General features: G+C 40.7%; 1 protein-coding gene across 3 annotated transcripts in view; it reads left to right on the top strand.

The window, feature by feature from the left end:
- Positions 1–1290: 1290 nt before the first annotated feature.
- The window catches only part of ppp1r9ala (protein phosphatase 1 regulatory subunit 9A-like A), a 29047-nt gene continuing 15447 nt past the window's right edge, over positions 1291–14890 (top strand). The window contains exons 1-2 of one of the 3 annotated variants that reach the window (XM_067603558.1): positions 1291–1477; positions 2068–4127. In XM_067603558.1, the coding sequence (XP_067459659.1) occupies positions 2229–4127 (1899 nt within the window). In that variant the 5' untranslated portion in view covers positions 1291–1477; positions 2068–2228. The remainder of the gene's footprint in view (positions 1478–2067; positions 4128–14890) is intronic. The other 2 variants (XM_067603559.1, XM_067603560.1) reach the window with 2 other exon arrangements.

Below are 14890 nucleotides of genomic sequence, written 5' to 3'. Positions count from 1 at the left end.
ACCATGTCAGTGAGTTAACATGCACAATAGAGCGCTGGAACTGGCTCAACTAAGTGGAATGCAGCCATCATTAATGTTATTAGTAACACCTGTGCTTTTCCTGCTTTGACAAGTCAAAATGTCTGTTGTGAAAAGGGAAAAGGGTTTATTACTGTGTTTGTGTGCCAAGTCATGGCCAGATTACCTGGTCAGGGGATTCCTGCATGGGCACAAATTTGTTGTTGGGCCTGTATGAGGTACAGTGCAGACAGAAGACTGTATGGCAGCTTGGTTATATGAAGCCCAATCAGTTCTCCAGTAATTTCTGTAATTTGATTAAATACAACTTTATTTAGAAATATGTACAATATGAACTAAATACAATAATAACAATCTTATAACTAGACTTTGACAGAGAGCTCATCTACAAGATGAAAAATGAGCTAATAACGACCTGCCAAAGTTTATGTTTTATTTGAGTGGGTCAAATTCCAGGGATCAAATTTAGCCAGCTTGCTTTTTCCACAGCAGGCATTTTGACTTGTCATTGTAGGAAAAACACAGGTGTTACTAATAACATTAATGATGGGTCTGTTAATATTCAAGTGTTCCAGTAAGCCGTGATGACAGTGTGACAGTCAGCCAGCATTCACAATGCCAGACCCTGAAACTAAAGCACATGAATTAAGATAAATGAAGTTCAACATCATAAATTGTATTAATTGTGCTTTTTATTCTATGAAAAGGGCCTATTAATCAGATAACCAAAACCCACTGACATGCAGTGAACCTGGGGCTTTGGGGCCACAGTTGCCAAATCTACTTCCCATCCATAGTACAGTAATGTTACATCATTTGAAAGGAAACTGATGCTTCAGCAAAGTACTTTAATGCTAAGATACTATAATAACTCAAATATAATAACTCGCAGAACATTGCACAGGCTAGTGGAAGGGTTATAAGGAAAGCTCCTTTCCTACTGGAAATATCTTAAAGCCTTGGCTACAAAACCTTCGCAGCGTAGATGAACTCGTGTAAGTTGTTTTTATAGTCTAGGTGTGGACTTCTGCCAGTGCAGAGGTCTGATATACAGTAAGCTCTTTCCCACGCTTTTGTCTTACAACTCCTCGTGTGTCCGCGCCGTGCTGTTGAGAGAGTAGGAGGAGTAGGAGTAGGAGGAGGAGGAGGAGGAGGAGGACTAGGAGGAGGAGGAGGAGGAGGAGGAGGGAGGGAGTGAAGTGGACTGGTGGGTTCAGTCCTGGAATGTGTGCGCGCTCCCGAGTCGGAGTCTCTCTGTTCTCATCCGGCGCGCCGCACAGACAGACAGACCCGAGTGCGCGCGCAGCCCGCGACAGGTCTGGAAGTGCAAGGAGGAGGCAGGAAAACGCTGGAGCGGGGAATGATGGCGGTGAGCAAGAAGAAGGGACAAGTTTGATACTGTAAAACTGGGACGTTGTAGGCGATCTTTCGGCGCCTTACACGATGAAGCAAGTAAGAGGTGAGAGCGTTGTAAAGTTGTCGACATTTCTGCGCTGTTGTGTTCAGGACCAGTGTTCACATTTTCAACGGCTCGGACTTCAAACTGCCACAATGAATTGTTCACTGAGACACTAAACGTCCGGGTTGAATTGAACTGTTGGCCCAATAAGTGTAACTTTGCTCCGTCTTTTTGTCTGTGATGTGGCGCTACCAACAACGCTAACATTGATTAACCGGTTCAACTACGTACAATAAAAAGTCATGGCGTGTTAAAGTTATTTTTCACGGTCAACTTTTGTGTAGCTAACGCCAGTAGTCAGACAACCAGCGAAATACATAAAGCTACTACAGCTAAGTTACTAGCACTAAAAAAACCTTTGAACGTTAACTAACGTTATAAGTTACTAACCGTTGACGTTAACCTAACGTTACTTCAAGTTCTAACGTACCTTTAGCTTACTTAACGTCACTTTTTCTGTTTTGATTTGCATGTAGATAGAGATAACGTTTCCTACATTTAACGTTAATCATTTTAAATAACTATGGGGGATGGTGAGATAATGATATCTGGTCTCTATATTAACATAGTTTACTGGTTCTTCTCTTCAGATGACTTCACTTTGATTCGTTAGTTGAAACAACAGTGCTCCAAAGAAGCTCCGCCGGACCCATGGCACCGCCTGCGTAGAGGTGGGGGAATAATAGTTCACCAAAAAAAAACACTCCAACCAAACAGTCTTTCGAATTGATCAATAGAAAAGAAAACAAAAATGATCAAAGCGGAAAGTAAAGGAGGCGAGAGGACCCTGAGGAGCGCGTCCCCTCACAGAAATGCATACAAGTCTGACTTCCACGCCATTAAGTGCTCCTTTGATGGGCCAAAGTCCGAGGGCGCCGCCAAATCATATGCAAATGGATCCAGTGACACCAGAGAGGACTCCAGGGGGAGGCCTTTTGGGACCCGAGTGAACAAGATAAAGAACATATTCCTACAGATGGATGGTCAGCAACAGGAGTGCCAAGATGCGAAAGTACCCTTAAAGTCTGAGGTGGCCCCAGTGTCCCCGCCAAAGCCGCAGTTTCCAGTCAACACACACAGAGCTAACGTAAATAGTGCTACAAGCCCAGAATCTCTTAATTTAGATAAAACACCCAAGGGAGAGGATGTTGAGATTGACAAAGTGGCTTTGGCAGAGAAGTTTTCTGTGACCAGAAAACTCTTCGAGAGGGGCATCAAAGAGCAGCCTGCAGCCGAAAAGCAGTCTCCAAACAGAGGAGTAACTCGCTTGTCTCTCGGAAGTGCTTCTGATGAGGGGAAAAGTGCACGCAGAGTATCGGGATCCTCTGAGACCACTGTCAAATCAGAGCAAACTCCTACATCAACAGTCAAATGTCGACCAGATGAGAATGCTGATAGTGAGAAAAGGCATGTGTCTAGAGTGTCACTAAATGCAGGACCCATATCCAAGAGGTTGGAGAATTACATGGCTGAGAATGACTCGGAAGACAACAACATATCTGCTACTAAAGGGGGAATGGTGTCTGCTAAACCACACAGCACCGCTGAACATTTACTGCCTACCTCTCCAACAAGGGACAGCATACACAAACCCACTTCTCCTGTTAAAGAAGTCACTAACTCTTCACCTGTAACTGATGCTACTAGCAAAAATATATCCCAGGCAGCATCCTTTGGGTCTAGTATTGGGCTTAAACCAACATTCCCAGTTTCCAATGCAGCTTACAAATCTGTTTCTCCAACAACTGATGCCACTAACAAACCCCTGTCACCAGAGCAAACAACCCCGGTTGGCCAAGGCTACAAGCGCTCCTCATCATCCGGGGATGGATTAAGTAGGACATCTGTTGGTGGGGATGAAGGCAAGCCACATAGTCCGCCCCCAAGGGATGGGAAGCAGCCTCCTCCATCCGCTTGTGGCTTTCAGAACACCAACATGGCCAAACACTCTGAAAAAGCCAAGAGTAATGACAATGTGGTACATAGTCCTACCAGGGATAAGACATCCAGCCAAACATCATCATTGGATCCCAAGGGTGTGGGTATGGTACGGGCAGAACTTGTAGTTGTTCAGAATGAGTCTTCAGAGAGTGAGGAGAATGAAGATGAGAACGTTGAAGGTAATGTGTTTGAGGAGCAGAAGGTGCAAAGCAACAAAGACCCACCAACAGACCCAAAAAGAATCTTTCGGAACCTGCAGAACAGCAACAATGCTCGTCATATCATGGCAAGAGATGTCACAAAAGAGACACGAAGGGTAGCAGAGACGGTTGGTGAAGGTAGAGTCTTGGAGGACAACGGGCTGAAAGAGGAGAGAAAGGAAGGCAGTTTAGGTATGAGTCAAGATGGTGAACAGAATCGTGAGGAAGATGATGAGGTAGCGGAGGAGGAGAGAGAGCAAGGGGGCCAGAGCATCCTGGATAGAGCTTCACCGGTAGTGTACGGTATTGAGAACGCAGCATTTGTGGATGACAGGGATGTAGACCAGGTCCTAAGGGAAGAGGAGGAGGAAGAAGAGGATGAAGAAGAGGAAGAGGAGGAGGATCAAATGTACAGAGAGTATGATGACTTTTATGAGGCCCCCGGTCTGTCAGATGAGGAGGAACCTCCCTTTAAGAGGAAAATCAAGTTCTCCACAGACCCCATTCTGGTAAGTACTTTATGTTTACATCTGAATCATTGCTGCTCAGCTCAAGCTCCTAAAAACATATTGCACAGCACCTTCATTATAAATCGCCGTCTCACTGATTCAGCAAATGTGTCTGGCCTAGGTGTCTCCCTGTAGACACAAGACAGTACAAGTATATGAGGCTGTGAATGAATGCTTGTGTTGGGCATGTTGACGTCACAGCTACTGCACTGTATCATTAGACAAGTGTTTTCACAGTTTGGAAACTCTAAACTATGGTTTATTTAATCTTATTGACCAGGGAGGCTGGCAGTTTGGCAGCCTTATCTCCTAGTTCGTAAACCCTGGGGAGGAGATCAGGAGTAGTAGGGGTAGTCTGGTGACATGAGGTAACAACATTGTTTGCTGTATTTTTGTAGACATTGTTGACATTGCATAAGAGTTTGTGAGAGCAGAGCTACAGCTGAATGAGTGCAGCAGTGAGGTAGAAACATGAGAAACTTAAGAATGTACAGTAAGAAATCATGGCCACCCCTGACTCTGTGTGCTGGATGGGTATTTTTACTCCTTTAGAGTGGTTCCCCCAATTTGTGAATCATGTGTTGCACTCATAAGGGACTTTTCACTTATACCCATCAACCCATCAAAAGGGATTTTTTTCCCCCTTATAATTACTTTTATAGACCATGGCTAAGTTATCTTATTACTGCTGGGGAATTCCTGATTTTTCTTTTTTGTTATCCATATATTTTTAAGGATATAAATCTTTTGTGAAAAGCAGTCAGGCTGAGGGAAGAAGTCTTGTTTTTGTAGAGCTAGGTGATGTTGAAGTCACTAGTATCACATGATTTTTAAGTCTGTATCTGTGTAAATTATGTGATGATATTTTAAATACGATTGTAGCCGCTTTTGTATATTATCTAATCTCAGCTAGGGATGTGAGAAATAGTTTGGAAAAAGTGATGATGATGATGGCCAAGCAGAGAGAGGAGCAACATTCATTTAACTATCCTATAACAATCAACTAAGTTCTGATAATTGTATCAAATGATGACCAGGAAAACAAAGCACTTTATAACAGCATTACAGCAACTAAAATCTCTAATGTTGTGTGTAGACTGATATCATAATATCCATATTTCATATTTGATGTCTTCCAGCTTAACAGTTTTGTATTTGAAACTGGTATTCCAGCTGGCGTATTCTGTTTTGGTTTTGCCATGCATCATGTGTTGTAAACATTGCCAGTGGGTGTTTTAGGGGTGTGGTGGAAGTGGAGGTAATATCTTCCATCATAGAGATTTCACCATCACCATATCTAATCAGCATTTTTGCTAAAACAGGGAAAAACAAATCACTCTAGTGCATTCCACACAGCTTGTGAACAGCTCAGTGTTTATCCAGGCTTTAAAATGTGCTGTTATCTCAGGGTGTGGATTCCCCACCATCCCAGTCATCCTGGCAGGGGGTCCTGGGAGAGGGGACCAGAAGCTGACCTGCTGGAGGCGACACAAACAACAGTGCGTCTCCTCTGCTCCAAGTAGAGCAGTAACAGAGATAAACACAACTTTTATAGTTCACAACAATTTGCTAGATTGTGTCTCCTCTCTGTAGCAGTTCACATACTGTTCATAACAACAGGGAGACTTTACGCAAAAGAGAATAGCTGACATAAGGTTGTAGCCGTTGATATGTTAGCTTGTTTCAGTGTACATCTTGACAAATAATTATTTTTAGAAAGTTTTTTCTGTGCTAAAAAAGGAAACAGTCTTGGTGTTCTTTTGTGGGATCGGTGTTTTCAGTTAAGATGATTGAACCAGGGTTGGTTGAAAGACACTTGCTGTGTCCAGTTGTTGTACATTGTACATTTTAGCATGTGCAATGCTAGCACGTAAAGTTATGTGAGTTTTATGTGAAAGGTATGAGTATGCATACAACATGGACCAGGTATTACAAGCTGATTGTCCTGGAATGAAGGGCTACAACTAATAATTATTTTCATTACTTGCAGATTATATTTTCAATTAACTGCTTAGTCATTTGGTCTAGCCTATTGGTTAAGATGCATATTTTTTATGGAGATTTCTCTTTACCCCTGTTTCTGGTCTCTGTGCACTTTCAGCTGTCACATGAAGACAAAAATGCAAAAGAAGGTGACATCTTGAGTTTTTTCCACCCAACAGTCCAAAACCCAAAGATATTCTGTTTACCATCACTATCAAAGAAAAGCAGCAAAGCAGAATTTAAGCTTAAATGATTTAAATGATTACTTGATCATCAAAATAGCACATTATTTTTCTGATGATTGACTTATTGATGAATTTACTAATTGGTTCAGCTCTACCAGAATGATCAAACTCTCCCACAATACTAATGGGACAAGTACTATGGTTATTATGGTATTGTCCATGTCAGTGGGTTTTTTCTGAATAGCAACTGAGCAAGAAAAATGGTGATCCATGTTGATCAATCCAAATTATAATCGATGTATATTTCTAACATCTTGATCATAAAGTATGTGTTAGCTTTGCATCAAAGCTAAATAATATGGCAACAAAGTTCTTGTATGTATTTTGGACATGAAAGTCAATTCGATATTGAATTGTATGGACTAATAGTATGTAATGTTCAGTAAATACTTAAAATATTAGTAAGTATGTACAATATTAAAAGAATTCAGACAGTTTTGCACCCTGTCCCTATTCCACCCTGCCACCTGTCTGCTTTGAAATATGGAAAGTAGAATCAATGTAATGTGAAGATACTTAGCCAGTCCAAAAATGTCTGCATGTTATTTTAAGTTTATAATTGCATGAATTGGAGCATGTAGTAGACAGACTGGAAGGAACAGATTTTTCAGAACAGTGACATACACTTGGATTAAAACTATGGGGTCAAGGTTGCGTGGTATGCGTGTTAGCCAACTAAGTCACACACATGTCCCTCAACCAACATTTCTACCTGTGACCAAGCTAACAAAAGCCTCCCGTTGGCACTGCATGACTCTCCACAGTCTGCTAGTCAGAGCTGCCACTGTGAGCGAGCACTCTTGTGTTGTAGCCGACTAGGAGAGAGGAAGTGCTTTGTGCTTCTGGCTCACAACGGGATTAGGTCCCTACGTAACCCAAGTCTTCTTGACAGGGGAGGTGTCCTGTGTGGAAGAAAGGTTCTCTTTGTGAAGGAGAGGAGACGTCCATTCTCAACATAGATCACTCTTATCAATGCTGAAAAGACAAACTGGATGAACAGGGATTTTCTAAGACAGTCAGGATTAGTAGAGGGTGATTTGATGATTGCTAGAAGTGAAAGTCCTATGTCAAGGCAAATATTGGATGTCTACAGTTGCTATTGAATGTGCTATGGCATGTAGTTCCATTGTGATGAAAATAGCCAAAATGTGTTTGAAAGAAAAAAGTATTACAGTTGTTTTATGATGTTTTGTGAGAGGAAGATTCTTCTGCATATATGGTAACACAGTCACACTCGCTGCATTCCCATTGCTGCTGTATCAATAAGTCTGCTATACCCTCTGGCTGTATGAGCCGTATAAATATTGCACCACTGCTTTAAAAATATAAGTTTGGTCTCCATAGAGAGGATGTTGTTTCCTCTACAAGTGCAAATGAAAAACAGGCCTGTATTATTCAGTTTGCGTGCATGGAAATGTTTTTATCCAGAGAAACTTTTCAACCTCAGATCACATTTGTTTAGCAGTTTACAGGTTAGCATCTACTGGAATTTATTTAAACGCTGAACCCTATAGTAGCAGCAAAAAGCCAAGGTTTATTGAATGATTCACACACCCAGCTGCAGGTGTGTTATTTGCTTGAGGACAAAGACTACACAGTCATTTCCAGGGCAGTTATGTTGGATATCTGGAGAGGTCAACTCGGATTTTATGTGTCTTGTGTCACGTTGCACACGAGGGCATGTGGAAATGGAGTCGAGAACCTGTTAACTATTACAGAAAAAGAAAATGTCTGAAACCAGGCACCTGCTGCTTTTCCCCATCCTCACAGAGTATCAGGAAGTACCGCCAGCAGTTCTTGGTCAAGTGAACTCAGTGTCACGTCTCCAACACACAGGGTGTGGTGAAGGATTGTAGAGTTCATTGTAACGGAGAGAATTCAGCATTTCTTTCTTTGTTTGCACTGTAGATAATTACACTGTCCACATTGGGCATTGTTCAAGCACACACCTCCTTTTGTCAGTTTAATGTCCCATATATGAAAAGTAAAACTTGTGTTTAGTATCTGTAGACATTTCACCTGTGTCAGGTAGAGTACAGGTTGTAGACAGTAATGTGGAGCATGATGACAAAATTTTAATTTGTACCCTGTGGTGTCTTTGCAGAAGCACATTCTGCCAATTCATATATGCTGGAAAGTTAACATCTGATTTCAGTAGGGCTTCTCCATCTGTATTTCATGTGAGTGAAAAGCATAAAAGGGCATACTCACAGTTTGGACTCTGGCCCCTGTAGCAAATTCATCCGGTAGTGTTACACTTTCCACTTCCTATCTGAAATGGGTCTTCTGCGGGCCAGAGGAATGTCTGACAAGACTCCACCCTCATCCAACCAGCAGAAAGGCCCTCATAGTATCTGGGCTCCCTTCAGCCACCTGGGCTTGCGGGTGACTATCTGACAAGACTATCGCCACATGGGTGGAATACTAATGCGGGCAGCTCAATGCTGTTCATTAAACGACTTGGCATGGGATGAGTCTCGGGCTGATTGCGATTGCCTTGAACACTTTCATTATGTGATTAAAGGCAGACACATCTGCGGGTGCTGTGTATTTTTACTGAATGTTAACAGTAACTGTGTGTTAAAAGTTTTCAGCAGCCCTTGTGGGACAAAAGTAGCTTTTGTGGGCCATTTATAAACAAACCTGTTTAGCCTGTTTGTGTTTGATGTTCTTTGGAAATGTGATTCCATTATGTCACTGTGTTCCTCTCTGACTCCACCTATTCCTGCTGTAGGTCATGCATTAACACTTTGAAGTTTCAGGCATATAAACATGATTGTATCTGTTTTAGTTCATCAGTGCGAACTTCAAAAAGTGTTAATTATTTCAAGGGCATGTCTATATATATATCTATCTATCTATCTATCTATCTATATATATATATATATATATATATATATATATATATCTTGGCCTAGAGTCAAAATTCTTTCATCATTTTAACCTCTCATTTGCATCTTTGCTCAACTGGTCTTCTGCTCTAAAAATGTCAAATTTTGCAATTTATATATATATTTTTTTCTGGACCAATCATCCCAAACTTAGTCAAGATCTTCTACAGACTTCACTGATCTTAAGTTGAGAAATTTTGATACATCAATCCATTTCAATTATACAAGCAAATCAATTCTTATTAAAATAGCTACAGCTGTAGTCATGTGAAACACATCTTTACCGAAGGTTGTAGGTCGTAAGCTAAATGTTACTGAGAGTAGATTTTCATACCTCAACAGAGCATCAGCATATAGTGATGATCACAATTAATTTAATTTAATTTAATTTAATTTAAAGAAAATCAAGAGTTTTGCTCCTTGTCAATTAAAAAAGACACAAGCATCCAAATGCTCGCAATCTGCTTGGACCCTGATCATTGCCGCTTGTGGCTATATTTTGTTCTTTTTCCTGGTGTGTTTACACTGGACTAAAATACTGGGCCTCATGCCTTCTTTCCTAATTGCTCTATGATCAGCGCCAGGCCACCACCCCTGCCCCAGCTGGCTCACGCAGCATGTTTTGATTTGTTGTCTTTTTGTAGGCCCGCTTACATTACAAGCCCTCCAATCCAGTGGTCAGCCCTCGTTTTGCACTGGCAAAAGATTTCTCTGGTTTGCTTTCCTCGCAGCTGCTGACTCATTTCCCACATTGGTATTCTGTTGTGGGAATGGGAATGAGGGAAAGATGGAAAGGTATTCAGTTTGGGTGTGGGCATGTGTACATCTGTGCATGTGAGCACATCTAGATTAAACAGACCACTGTAGTTGTTGAAGACGGATGACCAGCCCACACATACTGCTGGAACCAAGAGTTCTGGAGGAAATGGAAATATGAAGATGGCATAACAGTCTACTGATCCGCATCACAACTGTAGTGGCCACAGTAATATTTTAGAAGAAATTGGCATCAAAAGGACACATTAAATATCCTTTTACGTATGAACTTGAATACTTTTTTGCCTGCCTGATTAAAAGTGGTGTGTTCGGTCTGATTACTGGAGACAGTGATAACAATGAGCTGTCTGTAAAGATTTTTCCAGAGGGAGTGCTTAATAAAGAGATTGATTTCTGTCTTTCTTGCAAATAAGACAGTGGTTGAGTGATTAGGTTACAGCAAAGAACAGAACATTGTTCGAAAAAGGCCTGGGAGTCCATGGCAACAGGAAAGTCAGACATGGGAGTCAGGAGGGGAAGTAGGAGGGAGAAGTTGAGCTGAACTGCTGGGGCTCAGGATGCAGTGGGGCTCCCTATATTCTATTAACCTACATTTTTGATCCTTGATTACTTTCAGTCTCCAAAGTCAGAAAGTGAAAAGCATTTTTCAGCCTTAATGACATTTCTGTCTGCTCTAGTTCTGTGAATCCATTTTTAAGCATCTAAATTAGAAGTTGATAAGCTTTGTCTGTCCTATTAATAGAAGCCCTTTCAAACTTGTTGTTCAGAGACATGGAGTTTTGGTTTCAAGACGCAAGCATGGCAAAAATGAGTTACTTGTTGATTATTTGAAAACAAGTTTTAATCTTCACTGTTTTGTGCAGTGGCCTCGCCTTTGTGTAATAAAGATAAGAGATCTATATGCCATGGGAGAAAACACAAAATAATTTTTTGGGGGAGGGAACAAAGCCTTGTTATAAGCTTTGCTTAAGAGATAAAGGAAGGAGAACTCACAAAGGTTAACAGAGGGTAGAGGCCTCATGATTAGCATTCTTCTGTCATTCGGTTTGGGAGGCTGCATGAGATGGGTACCTGCAAACATACCAAATACACGTGCATCTTGTTTTCATGATAAAACAGTATTATTCCACTTTTATAAAATGTGTGTAAACAGGATCTGAAATTAATACCCGCCAATTGTTAAAGGCAGGAAGATTTTCCGTTTGGCAAGTAAATCTTGGGAGGTTATCCGCCACACTGGTGGGTAAATGTTTGTACCAAAACAGTCATGTAATAAAATATCTGGCATGATGGCTCGGAGGAAATTACTCATGTTTGTCCTTATACAGTGTAGATACAAGCACCATATGTGTGTTTTACGTGTGTCTAAACAGTGCGGTGAAACTGGAGGAGTGTTTGAGACGGTCTGAGGTGAAAGAGTGCCAGCTACAGACCGTCTCGAGTCCTCCTACAGTTTCGCGGCACTGTTTACCATACAGGACATCAGCTACTCAACATCGCAGCTCTCCACTAAACTAAATTAATACCTTATTATCTCAATGAAATGTACTGAAACAAATGTATATTTGACAATTTATTATTTTGGCTGGTAAAAAAATATGCTTGAACGGTGGATTTTTTTAATCTACCAGTCCACTTGCAGGTGAGTCAAAAAGTTAATTTTGGACCCTGTGTGTAAAAAAATGAGCATGGATGTTGTCAAATGGAAATGGTAGTAATTCACCATGACATATTGAAACCCCCATGTAAGAGTTTGGTGAGTTATTATGGAAACATACTATCTGCACAGCTGTTCTGGGCCGTGTCCAAAGGCTACACAGTGAGGAGACAGAAAGACAGTGGGAGAAGGAGATTGTTTGTGGCCGATTCCTCAAGTCTGGACATGCTGCAGGATCTAGACCTCAGATTCTGATGCCCAGAGTGGAAATATTTACTTGATTACATCAGACGTCCTCATGGCAAATGTCTGAGTCAATCCTGTAGTCCTATAGCATTACTCCCTTTTTTTTTTTACTTGGTTAATGGTCATATCCTCTTGTTGTTGGAATGATTTTGATTGTGTTAACCACACTTTGGGTTGCCACTCTTTACATAATGGGAACACAACTCAAACATTTGCCACAGGGACAAGGATAAGTGGCTTCAGATATCTAAGATATACAGTAGAATGCAACTCATCACCTAACTGCTCAATTTTTGTGTGTTGAGTAAGCCAGTTTATTAGGTTCTAACATGCTGGAGCTTGATGAGTCATTGGATTGTAATGATTCACCACTAACAGTAAATAACATCTGAGGGATTTGAAGTTGCAATCACAGAGTTGTACTGTTATTTGAGAAATGTAGCAAAAAAGCTCAGAGAATATCACAGGACATGGATGCCCTGTAGTGTCGCTGTCGTCAGAATGACAAACTAGAGACCCATAACACTGACCAAGTGCAACACTATTATTAAAATATGCTCCATTATCTTCGTAGTGAAACAATACTGTGTCCCCTTGACCCCCTCCCCTCTCTGTGACGGTCGACTTTTCACTCTGCCTTTGAGTGGAGCCGTTCAGAACAGCGATAAACACGTTTGATTTCAAACAACACGTCGCAAGAACCAGTTCTGAGAGAGAAAAATGTAGTTTAAAAGTATTAAAGTAAAAGTAGTGGTTTGGTCCCTCTGACTCATACATTATTATCTATGACATCATTAGATTATTAATACTGAAGCATCAGTGTGTAAGCAGCATGTTACTGTTGTAGCTGCTGGAGGTGGAGCTAGTTTCAACTGCTTTATGTACAGTTAGACAATAAAACAGCTATTAGCAGGGGTTCTGACTCCTTGCAAGAAACAGAAAAGGTGTTTTCTTTTCTACGGCAGCACAACTTAAGTGTTTCAGTAATAGTTTCTACTGCAGCACAACTGAACTGTTTCAGTAATAGTTTCCACTGCAGCAACTAAACTGTGAGCCATTGTTGGATGTTTACATTTTTCAAAATTAAGGACCAAAATATTATTTTCTACCTTTTATTTTTCCCCCTGCTATACGAAAACGGAACCGTGACACCAAACCAAGGTTGCATCCAAAGTCTGAGACCACTTTCCCATTCTCAGACTTCTGGACCTTACCTTAATGCTGACTGACCATTCCTAAGACTGACTTCTATGACATTTGCTTTTAACCATGATTTTATACCAATGACATGTTTCAAATGCCCACTACAGAAAATTCTCACTTCTCTATAGTAAAATACAGTGGATTTTCATATGCGGTGTATTGCTGAATTGTGTTGAGGGCACTTTTTTCACAGCATTACCCTTCCCAAACCAAGTCTATTTGGATTCTGTTGTTGGATTCTTATAACTACAATATAGCTCCAACAGATAGTTGTTGTACCTCTCTAAACAACATCATTGCAGTATGTAGAATAACAAATTGTACATATCTTTGTCTGTGAATGACATTTTGGCAAACAAGGAATATTTGTTCATGCATTGTTCATATATAAAAACTAATATACTTCCAATGTCAACAAAATTCAAAAATGCTGGAATTAGTCTGTGAAATACCCACCATGTTTAAATTTAAACTGCAGAATCCAAATCTCCTGAGCTCCCTACAATCCCCAAACTCTCCGAAGAAATACAGAGTAGTGGTTGGTTTCTGAGGCTTGGGGGAAAATATGTTATTTATAGTCTGCAGTGTGTAAAAGCAGAAAGTTATTGAACATTGCACAGAAAGGGGGATGAGCAGGGGGTCATTTTGGGCCCACACCTCGTTTATGCCCCGGGGTCCCCCAGCAGGTTAATCTGCCCCCCTCATGTATGCCAATGGAGTGGACAAAATATTAGGAACACCATTCAATGTAATGCAGCCTAGTACAGCACCACCCCCCACTACGACCTCAATAATAAACATAAAGTAGAATTATCACCTTTCTGACAATGTCAACAAAAACTGAAAATGTATAAACCTCATAAATGTACAATTTATGGCATCACTGCTGTATTGGATTGAATTAGATTGCACAGCTGTTCCTAATGAAGTGGCCAGTGAGTGTACATCACATTACAAGTTTGCTGATTTGTAAATTTTGTTGTCATTCAGAATACAGTATCACAGGCAACAAACAGTCATATTTTGCCCAAAATATGTCTCAAATAGACTGCTTCTGTCTCGGCCCTCACAAAGGGTGTTTTTGAGCTTGCGGGCGTTTGCATGCCTTGGTTTGTGCATGTTATAGCCTGGCTCCTGCTCTTCCAAGGAAACCTTTATCCCAGCTCTCTAACTTAACTTAATTTGATAATGTCATACCCACAAAAAACATAATGTAATTTAAAAAGAGAAACTGGCAAAAAAAATCTGGTCAAAGCACACACAATACTTGATGCAATTAGTCACGGTTCAAGATGCTTGTGTGCCTATATGGAATAATGAATCAAAAAACTTGAGTCTATCCTCCTGCGTCAAGACTAGGATGAAATCCAAAATTAAATCCCAAATTCAAATCTCAAGTTTCTGAAGTTGCAACTGTGAGGTTTAAGACTATCTTCTAAATCATTTTTATGTATTTAATTCAATTATTTTTATCCTTTTCATTCATATAAATCATGACTCTTAGCTTCATTCCTTCCATAACGTTTTCCTTCTGTCTTCTGTTTAATTTTCCAGAGGCAAATTTCTCCTGTTTTGCTCCATTCCGTCAATAAGCCTAAAACTTACACACTTACACACAGTGGAGCCAAATAATCAGCTACACCTGTAGGGTGCATCTTTTGACATCCTTCTACCACCACCATCATGACTCCACCCAGATTAGGAGGACTGATGATGACTTAGCAGGGGGTTTACATTACGGACCCACTATTGGGTTCATCC

Source organism: Thunnus thynnus, chromosome 11 (assembly GCF_963924715.1).
Source record: "Thunnus thynnus chromosome 11, fThuThy2.1, whole genome shotgun sequence".
NCBI lineage: Eukaryota > Metazoa > Chordata > Actinopteri > Scombriformes > Scombridae > Thunnus > Thunnus thynnus.
Note: the sequence above shows the minus strand (reverse complement) of the source record. Positions and strands in the feature narration are given on the sequence as shown.